Here is a 19,224-nt window from a genome sequence, read left to right on the forward strand (position 1 = left end):
CATAATAATAACAATAACAAACGCAGAAGTAGTTAATTTTTCATTTTTTTAATAAATTATTCCTGTTTTGGTTATTATTATATTTTTACAACTTGAGGCAGTTTTCCCAAGGCAGCATTCACACTTGAGTTAATGGCATCATGCAGTCGAAATGCAGATATCGATTTGGTTTATCCTATGCGTCCCCAGGATATATATATTTTTTTGGGCAAAGGTCCTTCAACAAATAAAACACATGATGGTGTCACTCTAAATTTATTAATTGCACCAGAAATTTAAGCCCCTATTCTCTATCCCTATGTAGATTGTCTTTTTTTTTTTTTACAAAGTAGGCAAGTCAACAACAATGATTCATTTCTTCTTAGTGAGTAGATAATGAAAAAGAAGAAAACATGTACGAATTTGTAATGAATAATGAATCAGTATCTATGGCATGTGTACCCTTAGATTGTAAAGCATTCATTGATATTGTTCAGTTTCTGATTTTGGAGTGTTATCAGTAGAATCTCTAAATCATTTTCGACCATTTCTCTTTTTCCAGTTTGGATGCCATCGGTAATAGCAGTGTTAGCTGCATCAGCCATATCTTGTAACTTTTTGACCAGAGACTCAAAGTTCTTTAACAACCCTCGTGAGTCTTCCTGTAGATACAAGATGGAGTCTCTGGCAGCAGCCGCTCCATTTTTTAGCTCTTGGAGATGAGCTGCATAAAACTGCAGGTTGTAAAGTTCGAATTCAATCAGCTCAAGTCTTCTGTTTTTAGGCAAGATCTCATCAGCAAGCGCCATTCGTATTGGTGTAGGTGTTTGAAGTTCCTCCAAGGCAATAGATTGATTTGCTTGGATCATATCCTGCTCTCTACGAAGCTCTTCCAATCGATTGTTTTCAGTTTCCAGGTCGAATGTGATTCCCATAGATCTAATCAAGGTATCACACGTTACGTCTAGCCCTACGTAAGCAGCGAGGCGACGAGCAGTACAAATTATGTTCTTTTTAGCAATGAAATCATCAATAGTTTTGGTTATCACCCTTATATCTTCCTTTATCTTAGAATATTCAATTCTCAAGTCACCTAATTTTTCACCTACAGTTTTCCTGTCGGTTACAAGTTCCTCTTGAAGTTTTGCATTTCTCGTCAGTTCCTGCCGAATAGATGCAGCTTCCTCAGTTAAGGTTTTGATTCCTTTATTGGCTTGGTCATCAAGCTTGGCATAGTTATGTTCATCAGTACTCATTTTCTCTAGAAGACGGGTTATCTTTCTGAGCGTTTGTCTGGCCAGGTTTTCCACCTCACTTGCATCATTTTTGACGAGAGTTACGAAAGTCACCAGTTCCCTGAGCAAAAGTAATTCAGAATTGGGATTTTTTTGTAACTTTTTCCGTTCAATTTCTTTCATGTTCGCATCTATGGTTTGCTCTAGAATTTGTATTATTTCAGGAACAAGAGTGACGTTGAGGGTTGCCTGGGCTCTTCTGATGCGTTCATCATGATCCTTAATTTCTTCCTCAAGCCTCTGAATGAAAGCCGGGCTTGTCTTTCGAGATGAGATTATTTGGATTTGTTCCTTATATATGGCAAGCTTTCTTTGGAAATCATTTTTATATTCGTTAGCTTTTTTATGGCTTTGTCTGAGTCCACGAGGTATGCCATTACTGCGTCTCCAGAGGTTGGAGTTGTCATGAGCCTGAGTAATATCCCTGTTGTATTGCATGATATTTCTGTTGTACACTGTTTGATTCCCCGAGACTTGACGCAGAGGAGAGCTGCCAATTACCAGCGTGAAATATGCATCTGTAATATTCTTAAGGTCACACAGGGACAAGATTTTCACATTGGCGTCAACAGCAACATTTGGCTGCTCTGGAACAACGTCCTTTGTTGTCTCATTTAGCTGCTGTGGATGAGCATCCTTTGTTGTTTCATCTAGCTGCTGTGGATGAGCATCCTTTGTTGTCTCATCTAGCTGCTGCGGATGAGCATCCTTTGTTGTTTCATCTAGCTGCTGTGGAACAACGTCAACGTCCTTTGTTGTCTGGTCTAGCTGCTGTGGATGAGCATCCTTTGTTGTTTCATCTAGCTGCTGTGGAACAACGTCAACGTCCTTTGTTGTCTGGTCTAGCTGCTGTGGATGAGCATCCTTTGTTGTCTCATCTAGCTGCTGCCGAACAACGTCCTTTGTTGTCTTATCTAGCTGCTGTGGATGAGCATCCTTTGTTGCCTCATCTAAAGTGCTTCCATCATCACTTTCAGTTCCAGGAATGTCGATAGCTTGTTTCCAGCGTTTGGGACTAGTGTAACTGATGCCCATTGAATCTAAATTGTTATTCCTCTCAAGGGTTTCTGTAGGCTCTTCAACATGATCTTCAGTGCTGTCTTCTTCACTGTGACTGCCTCTCAGGCAGTCATGAGGACTTGAAAGGTGACTGTTCAGGACACACGTGCGTTCAGCGTCGTCAAAAATTTCTGAATCTGCACACTTTTCAAGAAGCTGATAGAACTTGCCATTGAATGATATACAGGTGTAGTACTCACGACAGGAATCTGCGGGAATGTAGTGATCTGTTATTTTCTGTAATAGTAATGAGATCCTTAGATACTAAGTGACTACTAGTTAAAACGTGTCATCATCGTCTATTACAAAATTCACATTATAGATATTCTTAATTAATATTTTACAGTGAATGTGAAATTTTTTTAGATGAAATATCAACAGTGATAAACTATTCTTGTGTGCTGTTGTGATATGTGTGATGTTTATATTAAGAGTCAGCTAAACTTGTAATGAAGTAAATCAAGCCCAGCACAGAAAAGAGAGAATGAGTGAGACCAGGCTAAGAAACACCCCTACATACGCACAACTTATCATGCGCGTACACACAAAACAAAAGAGGTAGAGAGACAGAGAGTGAGTTTTTGCCATTGTTATTTGCTCAAGTTTGCCATCGACAACTTTGCAGGCTGCTTCACAACGAGCACCCTCATACAAGCACATGTGTAATGATACATATATCAATGACAGGATAAAAAGAAATGTAATACATTCCTCAGAGTAAAAGCATAACTCCGAATCAGGTCACAGGTCGATGAGGAAAGAATTGCCCAAAAATATGTTCACAGGATGCATGCGAAGGCTAGGTATGCAAAACAACAAACATACGAACGAAAACCTCCCTCTGCTCTAGGAACCTACTTTGCTCCCACGAGAACTCTGATGACTATTGTTAACCTAAAAAGAGGTGTTCATTCGTACACACGTATCTTTTGTTAGGTTTGATAACCTATTTCACTGTAAATCACTCTGTAAGAGAGCACTTCTTCTTCACCCTCCATCTATCTCAGATATCAACGCTCTTCTCTGAAAAAGTCTATCTCAAGAATGTAACTGCTAAGAGAATATATATATATTTTGGCTACTTCCGTGTTTCCACAACGTCCTCCGAAACATACCAAGACTATGAAAGAGAATTAAAGAATATATCCTTCCTTCCTGCAGAGAGAGAGAGAGAGAGAGAGAGAGAGAGAGAGAGAGAGAGAGAGAGAGATTTGCCAACATCTCCCACACACACAGCTGTTTGCATTAGCAAGCCTTAAAGTACCAACTGAGGACTGTATACGGACACTTTAACTCACAAGTGTGTCCAGTCCTTATTGCACATGCGCATGGTGTTTGATAGGCGTATCCCAGTGGCGGATTTAAGGGGGTGGGCACCTGGTCACGTGACCCCCCCCCTCCATGGATAGATGAATGTGTAAATCCTAAAGTTATAACTAAATTTTGATAATGTGTAGCTATTGCACACATGTAAAATATTGATAGAAAGACTGAAAACAAAATTATATAATTTGTTTTTTTATGCATGTATTTAATGCTTATATTTGGTAGCTACAAGTGTTGGAAACAATGTAATAATCTTCAGAATTATAATCTCCCTCTCACACATTAATAGAAACAACTTGTTAAACAGTCAAAACGGTTTCAGACAAAACAGATCCTACCTATCAAACCTCTTGGGGATTTTCCATAACATGCTTGTTATTTACGACAGTAGTAGAGCAATAGATATACTCTACTTAGATTTCCAAAAGGCCTTTGACAAAGTTCCACACAAGAAACTAATGACAAAAGTTAGAGCTTTAGGAATTGTAGGAGAAGTAGCAGACTGGATCGAAGACTGGCTAGCTAATAGAAAACATAACTGTAATAAATGGTGAAGAATCAGAATGGTCAGATTGTAGGCTTCACTAGCAAGATAACCAAATTTGCAAAGACACCAAACTAGGTGTAAATGCAGCAGACCCAGAGACAGTGGAAAGTTTAAGAAATAATATAGGGAAAATAGGAGAGTGGTAATAAATATGGCAAATGCCTTTTAACCTGGATAAATATAAAGTGTCACAAATAGGAACAAACAGCCCTAATGCCAATGTTACGAACTGAGAGGGGTCCGCTTCAGGTTCGATATTATGATAAACAAAAAAAATTCAACACCAACAGTTGAAACTGGGGATACGAATATAGAAAGAAACACTAACACAACAAAGGTTTATTTACAAGCTTACTAACAAAGATAAATGCATAATGGTGTCTCCTATTTACATAAAAAAGGTAAAATCTTACACTGCATGAACAGGGGGAACAGTGAGGTAATGAAAGTACTTGCCGACCAGTTTTGCAACTCGAAGCGATGGCTTCACAAAAGGAGAACTCTAATTATAGACGCCTTCTTGCCTCCGTATTGCAGAAAACAATGTCTACTCTTGGTACTTGGTACTTGATGGGCAGGAACTCCCCAAAACCTCTAGCGGAACGTCTCTTCTCTGAAGTCTCGCTCAACATCGAAATAACTCGGTCTTCCGCTCCCAAAGACGACTTGACCAGAATTCAACCAACTCTCGAGCGACTTTTCCTCTGATCCTTTGTCCTGGTTCCTTCTTCTCTTATCTCTCTCTGACGATCTCTGCTGCCGATATCTCACTGATAATCTGATCTGTGGCTCTTACTGAGGATCTCTCTGTGTGACTAACTGATGATCTGCCTTCTCCTACTTTGTCCGTCGTATTTATACGGCATTCTGGGGGCGGGGGCTACGGCGAGCGTCACAGACTCCCGAGACGACGGGAACGATTTAGAAGTTTCTTGACGAAGTATTGCATCAGAAATCGCGGTTTTTCTCACGACATGTCGGCGTCTGTCAAGTTCCATAACACTCCTGCCGATTCTAGAACCATCATGAGAACAGGCACTTCCAACACGCGCGAAAGCATCCGTGCTGCAGAGCTTCTCGAAGATGCGTTTTCCTTTCCTTTAACTTTCTTTGCTATAATGCAATTACCCTTACAACCAACTACATGCTTCTTGGGAATGACATAAGTAATGTAGAACAAGAGGAGGACCTTGGAGTTGTTATTACCAAGGACTTAAAATCCACAAAACAATGCATAAAAGAAGGCACAGAAACTATTGGGATACAGAAATAAGGAAACGGTGCTGTTAGACCATATCTTGAATATGCAGTACAGTTTTGGTCACCAACACTAAGAAAGGACATAAATAGACTAGAAGGGGTACAAGCAAGAACCATAAAGTTAATTCCATCCATCAGGCAAATAGGTTACCAAAATCGACTTGAGAGCCTGAACATGTACGACATAGAAACACGACAATTGTGAGGACAACTAATAGACATATTCAAAATATTGAAAGGCATAAAAAATAGATAGTAACCTTATCACATTAAACGAAAACCAGACAAGAAATAATGGATGAAAACTAGAACTGAAGAGATACCAACAGCAGCAGTGTAGAATAGTTCAAAAGAAAGCTAGACAAAATCATTAGAACACTGTGAATGAATTGTAAAGCCTACTCCTAAAGATAAGTGAGCACATGATGTCTCCTCGGATGGACTAATAAGTCTTTGAGACATCCTAACCTTCGTAACTCCGTGTATTTCAATACTTACAATATATATGTGCATGCATATGATGTAAATTGTCTGTATATATATGTGTGCATACATAAATGAATATTGATATATACGTATGTACCATATAATATATTATAATATATATATATATAAGATATCTATATATATATAAGAAAAAAAAATATATATATTTATAGCACAACAACTACACACTACCACACACACACACACACACACACACACACCACACACATATATATATATATATATATATATATATATATATATAGATATATATATATATATATATATATATATATATATATATATACATATATATATATAATGTTAAAATCCTAAATGCCCCCATGAAAGATTTATAGATCCGCAACTGGCTTATCCAGATCATAGAGAACCCTATCATCGATCCCAATGTCTGTCCCAGGGCCCGGGACATTATTCCACAAGTGCGAGAGTTTTGATAAAATGTCATCACAAAGAATTTGTTGTCCTGTACCCCCCGCCCCCCCCCCCCTTGCCCCCCCCCCCCCCCCTCCCCCATTGAATTTTCTGATGTGTCCCTCGTTTGAAGAACCACTGCCCTAAAACAATTTCCAGGTGTTAATGGCTGTAATTAATCTATCCATCTACTTGTCATGTAAATTCTGTTCCATCTCAGTCACTGGCCGTACGCTCATCTTACAGTAACTGTTATTTTCCTGTACTTTCAGTGAGGACACTTTACAACCTTACTTGAAGAGTTGAATCAGACTTAGGAAACTTGAGCTTGCTCTTGAGGCATTCATTGGCTTTACTATAGTTGATTCACTTAAGGTAGATTCTTGGGCCTACGAGACGTTTGTTTGGCGGCCTCTGATTGGCTTGTACCGGGAGGTATGCCGCTCGCTTAGTGTCTCATTATTTTCGTTTGTGGCTTAGAAAACTAGCAATATGTTTATATTTCTTCAATCATCTCACGTTTTGCTCAAGATAGGAAAGTTTTGGTCATACTATAGGATTCGGTATCAATTCAGCAACTAAGTCATCTTTTCCTGAAATCAATAAGATAAAACACAAAGGAATTAGCACAACGAGTAAAAGTTAAGAGAGAAGCATTTAATTCCTCATACCTGTTTTTACTTATCATCGGATTTTGCATCATTAACGTGATCAAGATAAAATAAAACTTGTGGTTTCATACAACAAATTCACCCTGAATACGCTGGTGCTTTCAGATTTTAGATGCATGTAATATGTGAAGAGTAAATGAAGAATATGTCTTATTATATTGCATCCGTAAATGGTTCAAGTTTGACGGTATTGCCAAGAGAATGTGATCTGCAAGACATTGTTGCGTTTGTCGTCTCAGCAAGAGATTTGAGTTGCCAATTAGCGATATAAGAGGTTGCAGTTTCGACATTGTTTACCATGTTATATCATTACATTTTCTGTAAATAGATACACAGAATTCCCATTATGACTGTCGAACATTTTAAATCCAATATCATATAGTATGTCTGGATATATCTGATAAGGAAAGAAATAATAATAATCAGATGGATGCATCTGGTATCGTTAGCTCAGATCTAGGCGGGCCGCAGGGAATTCAGTCTAGCAAAGAAGTTGAACTCTGTGGACAGATTTCGCACTCTTCAACTCAGCCTAAGCTTCAATCAGGTTGTTTCAGAATATTGTTTCTAATAAAAAGCCTAAGCTTTAATCAGGTAGTTTCAGAATATTGTTTCTAATTTTATTATATGAATATATTTTCAAACGAAAGAGATATCAGAGACATATTTGAGTGATATGAAATAATAATTTCAGTGAAGTAATAAACAACGAAGAATTAAGAAAGATTGACTTCCTTTTAGGCTGAGTCAAGTACGGATGCAACATAAGACATATTCTTCATTTTCTCTTCACATATTACACGCATCTAAGATCTGAAAGCACCAGCGTAGTCAGGGTGATTTTAAGGTATGAAAACACACGTTTTATTTTATCTTGATCGCATGAATATTCTAAAATCCGATGATAAATAAAAGCAGGTGTAAAGAGTGAAATGTTTATCTATTCACTTTTACTCGTTCTACTAATTCCTTTGTGTTTTATCTTATTGATTTCAGGAAAAGATTATTTAGTTGTACAATTAATACCAAATCCTTTGGTATTACCAAAACTTTCCTACCTTTTGCAAAACGTGAGATAAATGAAGAAACATAAATATATTGCTGATTTCCTAAGCTACAAACGGAAATATAACAACTGAGCGAGCAGCCGTACCTCCTGTACCAGCCAACCAGAGGCACAAGAATCTACCTTAAGTGAATCGACTATAGTGGCCAGTATCCCATGAGAAATTTTGGGATTAGTTTCTTAAAGGAGATACATTTAATTGACTTCAGAGGTCTTTTTAAAAATCCTTCCTATCTACAGGGCCATTTCTCTTAAAAATGTGGAACTGGCTATGAATGCCAACTTGAGTAAATTTTACTCTTGTATTTATAATGAAATTAAATATACATACCTCGTTTCCTGAATGAGCCTACCTCTGGGCATAGGAACGAATCGCCATAAACTGTGAAGAACAAAATAAGTTATTCTCCAGTTTTCGTACGAATTTAGATAAAAAAAGTATAGTGTAATGAAATAAGAAAATCTGCCAAAAGAGAAAAGGAAGTCCTTGAATTTCATATGTATAAATACAAGTGATGAGGGTAATTTTTGTATCATGAAAAAGTATTTAATCTTAAGTTTAGTCATTATATCACAATTGCCTATGGAAAAGTGACCGAATTACCTGATGAGTAAATAGTTGACATCGAGAGAAGGAAGAGCATCAGGCCAGACAATGTTGTAATTCTCTTAGCCATCTCAATCAGGGAGAGTATTCCTGAAAACAAAAGCAATACCGTTACTAGAGTAAGTAAATTTTTAAAAATTAGGTAAAATTACTTTGTAAATAGGATGTTCATAAAAATCAGGCAATGAAAGATAAAACACCAGACAGCCATGATATACCATAACATGGACCAGTAAAGTTACCATGCAACACCTAAAAAGTAGTGCAGTTGTTTTGCTGTAACTATTATTGGAGGCTCTGTATTCAGTGATGACTTTGTACTGTACTGCACTGGAAAATACTTTCTGAAATGTAAGATGATGATGGAGAGTTTTTTTTTATTTTTTTTTTAGGTCGATGATTTTTCTAGTGATAAGATCACATTGAGAATTGTTAAGAACATGTAAAGAATTTATATCACCCATAGATACATAGTAACACTTCCATACATGGTTATAGGCAGTGCAGAAAGACTTGCATCCAAAGCTATGGCACAACCAACCGCCCTATAATTTCCTAGTAGAACTAAATGTGTACAATAGCTAGATATATAATCAAAACGTGTTTTTGCAAGTATCTGAGTTCACCATCAAAGCAACTAAGAGTTTACACCAGAGTTTTTTCAAAGCAGAAGAGATTATTAAGAAATCGCCAGATTGCTGGGTAGAAAATATGTTCCAGAGATAGCTACATAAACTCCAAATATGATCCAAGAAGAGAATACGTCAGGGCATAGTTACCCTCTCCCCATCCCCTATCTTGAAAAGTTGAGATGAATATTTCCCAAATCTGAAATAAGTAGCCGAGATATTATAGGCCCACATTTCATGAATATATAGACTGTACCTAATTTCATCCCCAATTTTCTAAATTCAAAGCAGTACAGTTAGTCTTCCACCTCAATCTAACAGCACATAGGTATATATTCCTCCATATTGGTGGAAGAAATGGGAAATTGGAAAATGTCCTGTCGAAGACATCATCAGCATTGTCAAGTGAAGATGAAATTAGGTACGGAATGAGTTTGCACCTTCCTAAAAGTATCAAATTATTTGTAGTCTATGTGCTAAAAGGTTTATAGGAATTTCATTGAAAGTCTCCCTATTAATTCCAGGACTTGAGCTTGGGAAACATTCGCTCAGAACTTTAGACTAATAGCTCGCACAAGCTGTTTTTGTAAGAGAACTTTAGACGAATAGCTCTCACAAGCTGTCTTAGTGAGAGAACTTTAGACTCATGGCTCTCACAAGCTCTCTTTGTGAGAGAACTTTAGCCTAATAGCTCTCACAAGCTGTCTATGTGAGAGAACTGTAGACTAATAGCTCTCACAAGCTGTCTTTGTGAAAGAACTTTAGACTAATGGCTCTCACAAGCAGTCCTTGTGAAAGAACTTACGACAAATAGCTCTCAAAAGCTGTCTTTGTGAGAGAACTGTAGACTAATAGATCTCACAAGCTGTTTTTGTGAGAGAACCTTAAACAAATAGCTCTCACAGGCTGTCTATGTGAGAGAACTTTACACTAATAGCTCTCACCAGCTGCTTTGTAAAAGAACTTTAGACAAATAGCTCTCAAAAGCTGTCTTTGTGAGAGAACTATAGACTAATAGCTCTCACAAGTTGTTTTTGTGAGAGAATCTTAAACAAATAGCTCTCACAAGCTGTCTATGTGAGAACTTTAGACTAATAGCTCAAAAACTTTCTTTGGGAGAGAACTTTAGACAAATAGCTCTCAAAAGCTTTCTTTGTAAGAGAACTTTAGACTAATAGCTCTCACAAGCTGTCTTTGTGAGAGAACTTTAGACTAATAGCTCTCACAAGCTGTCTTTGTGAGACTTTAGCCTAAGCTTTCTCAGCTTTGTTTGTAGAATTTAAGGCTAATAGCTCTCACAAGCTGCTTGTAGGAACTTTAGACTATAGCTCTCACAGCTGTAGAACTTTTAGACAATACTTTTCACAAGCTGTCTTTGTGAGGCATATGAGAAAGCGATAACCATGAGATTGGTATGGCAGTTAGAATTCGACCTGATAAAGGCATACATCTTAACATGTATGTTAAGTATGCTGAAAGAGCTTGCATCCCAGGGAATAGGATTGAATGTAGGATTTTTATAGACAATTTCCTAACAGATTGCTACTGCGTGATCTTATTTGCAAGGCAAGAAACAGCTTGATGGATTCTATTCCAATTTTGGATGATTTTGCTGTCTCTTGCAAAGGATCTTTCTGTATCAGAAATGTGTAGAGAACTTCCAAGCGCAATAAATTTGTTCGCAAAATGTCCAGGCAGCAGTGGGTTTAAGTTCTCACCCTGAGACCTAAATTCAGAACTCAGAAGCAAAGGGATATAGCAAGTCTCTCTCTGAGAGATGACATTCTTCTGTGTGAAGTAGTAGTGACATTTTTAGGTATAATCTCTGACAAACGACTGTCGTTCAAGGGCCACACTGGGTTAGAAAGTCCTTAGACAAACCGTGTATTTGTTTCTCATCTAGAATGGAAAACATTTAGTGTTTCTGTGTGTATACATACATATATATATATGTATGTATGTATGTATGTATGTATTACATACCATATATATATATATATATATATATTATATATATATATACACACATATACATATGTATGTCTGATGAGGGTTAATAAGACCCCCGTCTAAATAAAAGGAGAAAACCCCTAACTGAGAAGCGTAACCTACCTTTGAGTGTCATCTCTGTAGGTAGCTGAAAAATAAATTATTAAAACCTCTAGGCGAATTCAAACTCCCGCATTACAAAAATATAATCTTTATTTCCCCAAAATAACTAACTTGAAAATGGAACAAAATGAGTTAAAGAACATCCCAAAAATCATTAAACCACCATTACTCTTCCACAAAAGCATATTAGAGAAGTTACCCCCCTTATCTACTTCTGTCCGACTATTAATCAGTCTTTATCAATAACTGTCAACACAAGTCTAGAAAATCCATTTTTGATGGTGACTTCGAATCCATCTGAAAATGAGAATATAATTATCAAACAATGAAATGTTAAAGTTTGTCAATAAAACTGAGTGTTGCATCACACTTCCCTCTCTCCAGAAATCGAACTCAGTGTCACTACTTAAGGAGGTATACCATTTCAATGTCTTTCACTTTACCTTTTCCGATTGATCTTAGCACCTCCCTCTATGGCGAGTTTCCACACTCAGTTAATATCACCTAATGCTCCCCTTACTTGCTTCACTATGGGTCTCTTATTCCATCTATTTCGTCTTACAAACGTATGTATATATGCTGACCAACAGATGTGATACATGCATGCTACTGAACACACAAATGCATGCACGCTAGTCTATTCTGTGCGTTTCCATTTCCCATGTACATGTTTTATCTAGTGCACGTATCTGATGACCTGAAGTGACCTAAAGTAACCTTTCCTTGCGGTTTACCTCATATCTCTGGAATATGCTGCCATCTCGTTCCCACAACCAGCGTGTTTCCGACTTGTGTCTCATATCAGCATCTTGAGGAATTCACTGTTTTGCACCTGTCTCTAAACACCCAGCGCTAAGGTTATCAACCCCATTATATATATATATATATATATATATATATATATATATATATATATATATATATATTATTATTATATATATGTGTGTGTGTGTGTGTGTGTGTGTGTACGGACTCATACACCTCGTGACTATATTCTCAGAAAATGTTATTGAAAAATTCACAATAGTTTTGGAGTTATAAGTCAAAACCGTAACCCCACTATCATTGAGAAAATTACATTTTTCTTATAATATAATGATAGCTTCAGTATATCAATAGTAATTTCAATTTAGCTACCAAAGAAGAATATCTAAATGCAGTATATGGCAACTATGTAAGTATATGGCAAAGTATATCGGTAGTAATTTCAATTTAGCTATCAAAGAAGAATATCTAAGTGCAGTATATGGCAACTATATAAGTATATGGCAACTATATCCTTAAGGGCCCCATACACTGAACGATTGTATGAATGATTGTCTGAACGATTGTCGTTATCGGCCCACACACACACACACTCACGGTCCAGATAGAACAGGTCAGCCAGACAGCGTCCCAACTTTAAGCCTCTTCTGCGCACCTACGTCATCTGAGGGAGCGCAGTGGTGAGAACCATTAAGAACGTAGGTCTAACACACCGTCAAGAATCTTTTTAGAAGAGAATGTTATTGATAATGTGATCATTCAAGTGTCAAAAGAATGTAAATATAACAACATTTGCATTTTGAAAATATTTTATTAAGTTACAACTTTTATCTTTTTTCTTAGTGCCTCCCTGCATGGTTGCCCTTGACGTTTCCTATACTTCATCAAATTATTAAGATATCTCATACGAAAATATACGGATATCTTTACATAAAAAGCTATAACATCGTCAGGAACTTCAATATTAAGCTTTTTCAATTCAAAGTAAAGCTTTTTAAAACAATGTTTACCCTCTATGAGTGCTTTCCCGTGTACAGCATTAAAGATCTCCCGCATTATTACTAACTGTGAAAAAAAAATGACTAGAAGGTACATGCAACTCCCCCCTACTTACACAGTCTATCCAAGTATCACTCCTTGGTACTTCTTTATTCTTATTTCCTAACTCAGGGTACTTCACACAAGATATTTTGACAATATGTCCCCCAATGTATTTAAGAGCCTCCTCCTCAATTACTCCCTCGATATCTTTTTTTTTTTTTTTTATTTATTTCTGTGTTTGGTCTCACAAGGTTTTCTTCCTCATCAAAAACAACTTTTCCTAAGTCAAAATCTAAATTTCTAAACATCTGTGTTGTTAGACATATTTCTAATGCTAACTCCCTTTCTTTTGTTACATACTCACCTTCATTGGGAGATTCAAAGGATTTTTCAACTGAGGTGATATTACACTTTTCACTTATTACCTTCATTTCCTTCCCCAACAACAAAGTTTTTTTTATGCCTGAATTTAAAATTCACTAAATTTGGATGATCATGGTGACCGTTCATGGCCTTATACACCCAAAGAAACGTTCAAGGCAATATTGATTTAATCTTTGTGTCAGCAGCTAGCCAATACTATGAGAGGCTTTCAACATTAAATAAAGCAATGATGGATTTACATGAAAAAGAAATGATTCCTTTCTTCAGAAGGAATATATATATATTTTTTGCATTAGGACTTTTAACTCATAATAATCATTAACTCGATGACCTTGAGCAATTTAATTTAGCCGTTTGTTTTTCGAAATCGATACCAAAAGCAGAGCTTTTACCAAACTCTCCATACATGCATGAAGAATTCGTGATGTCGACCCAGTCATTCGTTATTAAAAGAATAAAATCGGACGTTGCACTCCAGTTTTGACACTTCAACAGTCTTCTTTCGCCTAAATATTTTACTGAATTGGTACATGATGTAGACACCTGTTGCACTGCTAATGTAACGCGCTGTCTTTGTTGACCCGTTACATTGAAATGCTTTTCATTGATCTGATATACAAGCCCATAGTCTGTTTTTGGTTTTACTAAGTATTTCTCGTATGCTAGAAGCTGAAATACACACTTCATTATTATTAGGTAAAAAACCAGTCAATAAATTTGATAAGATGCGGAACATCAGAGAACACGACGTTAATTCTGTCAGCACGACAACAGGCATGCACCCACTGGCTTTTCTTTTGGAAAACGATGGTATTTTACATTCGAGTTTTTCGTTTTTTCACGTGTATTAGAACAACCAAATACTGCGCAGTTACTTGGCATTATCAATGATAGAATGAATGAATGAATGAATAAAAAGATATAATGGGCACACAGCCAGTCGTATCTAAACCGTGCACACACTATCCAGACAGTACGAACGATCTCCGGACCATTTTCAGTCTAGGCAAAGATTTTGTCTCGGGAAGACATGGCATCATCTCTAGAAGAGACGTGCGCGATAGCGTTATATCAGCAGGCAAACATACATTGAACGACCCGTGTATGGCAGACATAAATCGCAACTCTCAAGCCAGCAACCTGGTCCTGGTAGATTCCCGCCGAGATCGTTCAGACCATGAAACTCCACCCACTTTTGCATTCAGACAAGCCCATATACAATGTTTTTGCGAACGATACAGACAGTTGTTCAGACAATCGTTCAGTGCAAGGTCTAGAGAGTATACGTAGGTCTTGTCAGCGCTGACCCAAAATAAGTCTCTCCTGCGCAGGTCGAGAGCATGGCGTCAACTCAACCTCGCCTTAGGCTACCATGAGGAAGGTCCTTCATTAATCCAATGGACAACAGCAGAAATATACATGTGTGCGGATGTTCCACACCTAGTTAAGCTGTTTAGAAATAACTTTCTTGACCATGGATTCATATTGCCGGATGGTACGTAATACGTACGCTCACAATGGTCTAGTTAGAGAGCTAATAAAGAGGTGTAAAGTGATCTTTGGACATCTCATAAACTTTCCGAAAAGCATATCAATGTTGTTATAGGCAAGTAACGAATGAAAGTTAAACTTGTCGTGTAACTGGTTGCCCAAAAGTAGCTATAAATCTAGTGATCATTTCGGCAACCAAGGTATTCAGCTTGTTGATAGATGGTTTGATTTGTTTTATTCTCGACTGGCCAACAGATAGAAAATCATCAAGAAATGCTTACGGGACTAAACCTATGAACGCAAGACAGAATCTTTCAAGACATGAATAAAACCGATAGAGTAATGAGAGCGATGCAAAGTGCAGTGCTCTATCCTTTGTCTAACTTGCTGAAAATGGTAAAATAAAAACTTGGCTTGACGTATACTCTAAATTACACACTAAATCAGGTTGGGTTTGGGCACTTTTGTTTGTTGCATAAGTCAAATAGGAGCGTACGATCAGCACCCATCACCTGTTGCATTTAAACATCGTCTCAGAGCTCACCTTTTAGGAAAAAGACAGCACACTTGTAAGCTCAAAGAGCAATGTGTAAAATTGCAACAGTGAAAACGTAACATCCGACTCATTTTCCCACGTCCCTGACAAGCAAGACGTTCGAAGACGAAGGAAATTCTCTTCAGAAAGAACCCAGTTTATCAGCAATTTTATTTTGCTTGTCAGAATTTAATAGGGATGATCAAATTGATGATTTTAAAACCAGGAACTTGAAGAACAAATATGGAAAGATGCCATAGAAGAAGAAGAAGAAGAAGAAGAAAGGGGTTTGCGATATGTTGGCGGGTTCATTGCTCATAAGTTTCTACAACTGGAACATTTAGGAGCAAAAGGGAGATGAGACATGGATTGGTGCCATAAGCTTTAGAGAGGGCAAACTAATGAACATTTTCACCAAATAACATTGAAATTGTAGAAAACCTACCTTTTCTTTCTTTTTTTTCAGTTATTAAGCACTATTATCTATTTTTCAGGAAAATAATAGTCAGATAAAAAAAAACCATAATTCAACATATTAAATAATCATTAGCGAGTTCTTAAGAACATTCTAAACAATAATATAAATATATTTCTAGAATTATACACACTTAACAAATCTCCATAAAATCACATTTGGAAATACTAGTGTGTGTTCAAATCTCGAATTCTAAAAAATGCACGGTAAGGAACGAAATATTTTGACTTCTGAAGTTATTTGGATGTGTGACTACTTATTATATCCGCTAATTTAATGAGCAGTTAAAGGAGCGCTCCTTTTACTGCTATATATGGGCGAAATGTGATTTTATGGAGATTTGTTAAGTGTGTATAATTTTAGAACTATATTTATATTATTGTTTAGAATGTTATGTAGAACTCGCTAATGATTATTTAATATGATCAATTATGGTTTTTTATCTGTCTATTATTTTCCTGAAAAATAGATAATAGTGTTTAGTAACAGAAAAAAAGTAGAAAGAAAAGGTAGGTTTTCTATAATTTCAATGTTATTTGGTGAAAATGTTCTAATGATCTCTCTTATGATTATTTATTTTAACATAGTAGAATAAAGAGAATAAAGAGTCTTCATCTGACTGTCACTTTAATTATCGAATAACTTAGAGTATTTAGAAAAAAAAAAACAGAAAGTAAAGGCAGGATTACTATAGGTTAAGGGGCCAAGCCGTTTAATCCTCTACCCGAGTTAAGCTGCGTGAGAAGACCTTATATTCTCTAGAGTCTAGACTGTGGTTCAGTGTATGGGGGCTTTTAGACACGCTAGTAGAGGTGCCTGGGGAAAGTATCATACTCTCATACGCCGGCACCGCTCTAGGTCGAGTGACACTGACACGAGTCTCGACTCTCGATTCAGTGGCAGCTCAGAAGTCGATCAAGCAAGACCTCGTGCTGCCCAACCTCTCCCTTGTCATTTCGCGGTTTTTTTTTTTTTTTTTTTTTTTTTTTTACTTTACAAGTCAATTTTTTGTATTATTCTTGGTTTTTAAATACTTCTTTGTTCAGAAGAGACCATGCCAAGATCAAGAAAATTGCAAACATCTTTCCATAAGAGAAAGAAAGAAAAGACACGAAGGTGAAGGTACTGACAGTCAGTGGTGAAGTGGGTGGGGCGGATGGGGCTGCCACCACCCATCAACAACAATTACTACCACAACCATCTACCTTTCGTGCTGAATATGATATTCAGGAAGATATTTTGAAGAGGAAATTGTTTATCGGTACTCATTAAGAGAGAAATTGTGATAAGAATTGGAGAAGGAAGAGAAAAAGAGAGTGGTGGATAATTCTGAAAACACTTTTTATTAGAGTGAAGGGACTGGAAGAACTTAGGAATTTCAGATGTCAATGCAAGAAGAAACCCCTTTATCGTTATAAGCTGGTTCCTGATTTCGTAGAAATGGTTACAGATATTCAATGCAGAAGATGCCAACGAAAGATTAGTTCTCTTTCCAAGAGAGAGGAAAGAGGGGGGACCAGAAGCCTAAATATATTATATACTATATAATATAATGCAATATACATAACGTAATAATCAAAGATAACGCAAATATGATATAACATCAAATTTGTCTTAAAAACCTCAAAGTGTGTGACAACAAGCAAATAAATGGACAGACAAGCAAAAAATATAATCATAAAGCTTTGGAGGTCAATTTCTCAACACTACTAATCGACCTTCAAATGTAACGAATTTACCTATCTCAATGAGACAAAAGGCCAATGAAAACTAAATAAATTGCCTACAGAACTATTGAGTTTTATTTTTTCATTTTGTCCCTAAAAATATTTGGGATTAATTTTTCCAGGATTTTTCAAAAATCGAAAAAAACGCTTTATTACTTTATTCTAGTACATAATATCTGTCTACCACGTAAATTTCAGCTCTTAGGTTGCAATAGTTATGTCTTGCGTTTTTTTAAAAGGATTTTGGGGGGGGGAGCGGGAGGGAAAATATGAATACTGACCTTTTTGCTATACATAAACTAAGCAATGCCGAAAATTTCAAACTGATTCATGCAAAAAATCCGGAGTTATATATAGGAAACGATTTTTTCAAAGTCTCCGTTAAGTGTCGATTGAAAAGGGGTTGATATGCACTTACACTTTGCTTCACTCAAATATATATATATATATATGATAAATCTATATAGATATATCTATATATATATATTAGATATATCTATATCTATATATATCTATATATATATATATATCATATGTATATATATATATATATATATATCTATACATATATTATATATATATATCTAATATATATATATATATATATCTATATATAATAGAGATATATATATATTATATATAATATATATATATAATCTATATATCTATATATATATATCTATATATATCGATGTATATATTATATATTCATATCGATCTATATAGATATATATGTATATAGATATATCTATATATATATTTATTACATGTATGTATATACATACATACATGTGGATGTATGTATATACGCATGTGTTTGTGTGTGTATTGTTGTTATACATACGTTTTGAGAAACCATAGAAATCATGTCTCTCAAAGCAGTCTTGTTTACTTACGAGAAGAAGACTAGTAATCTGTAGACCAGGGACCGTCTCTTGTAGCGACCAGCAAAGAAGACCGCGCCACTAACGATGAGGGCCACTAAGCGAGCTATGTTGCCGTTTTGCTGGGTACTTGCAACCTCCAAGAGCGCTGGTCGGTTGCCAAGTGCCGCTTCTCGGCATTATTCGGTGTTTGGAAATTCCCGAATTTTTCTTTTCTTTCGTGCTCTGTCCTGAGATCGTCTGTCACTTGACGTACTTCAACAATTGTATGTTGCTACGTGAGGTTGGAGTTTGGGGTTCCCAGCTTTTTTTTTTTTTTTTTTTTTTTTTTGCTTTTTTTAACAACATCGAGTGCAGTGAGGTCATCTCTTAATTAGCAAGTTACAGTGGGTTTTCCGGAGTCCTCTCTGGTTACAAACTCTCTTAATGCGTATTAAGAGGCTCGGATCT

The 19,224-nt window shown here is 36.4% G+C and overlaps 1 protein-coding gene across 1 annotated transcript; it reads right to left on the minus strand.

Annotated features, from left to right (window-relative positions):
* Positions 1–239: 239 nt before the first annotated feature.
* On the minus strand, positions 240–18,944 carry LOC135226591 (uncharacterized). The gene is made up of 4 exons (XM_064266284.1): positions 18,787–18,944; positions 8,729–8,821; positions 8,456–8,506; positions 240–2,542 (listed from the first exon to the last, which is right to left on the minus strand). The coding sequence occupies exons 2-4, from the start codon at positions 8,799–8,801 to the stop codon at positions 444–446; spliced, it is 2,223 nt and encodes a 740-aa protein (XP_064122354.1). The 5' UTR covers positions 8,802–8,821; positions 18,787–18,944; the 3' UTR covers positions 240–443.
* Between the last annotated feature and the right edge of the window lie 280 nt (positions 18,945–19,224).

The sequence above is a fragment of the Macrobrachium nipponense genome, chromosome 14, assembly GCF_015104395.2.
Source record: "Macrobrachium nipponense isolate FS-2020 chromosome 14, ASM1510439v2, whole genome shotgun sequence".
Taxonomy (NCBI): Eukaryota; Metazoa; Arthropoda; class Malacostraca; order Decapoda; family Palaemonidae; genus Macrobrachium; species Macrobrachium nipponense.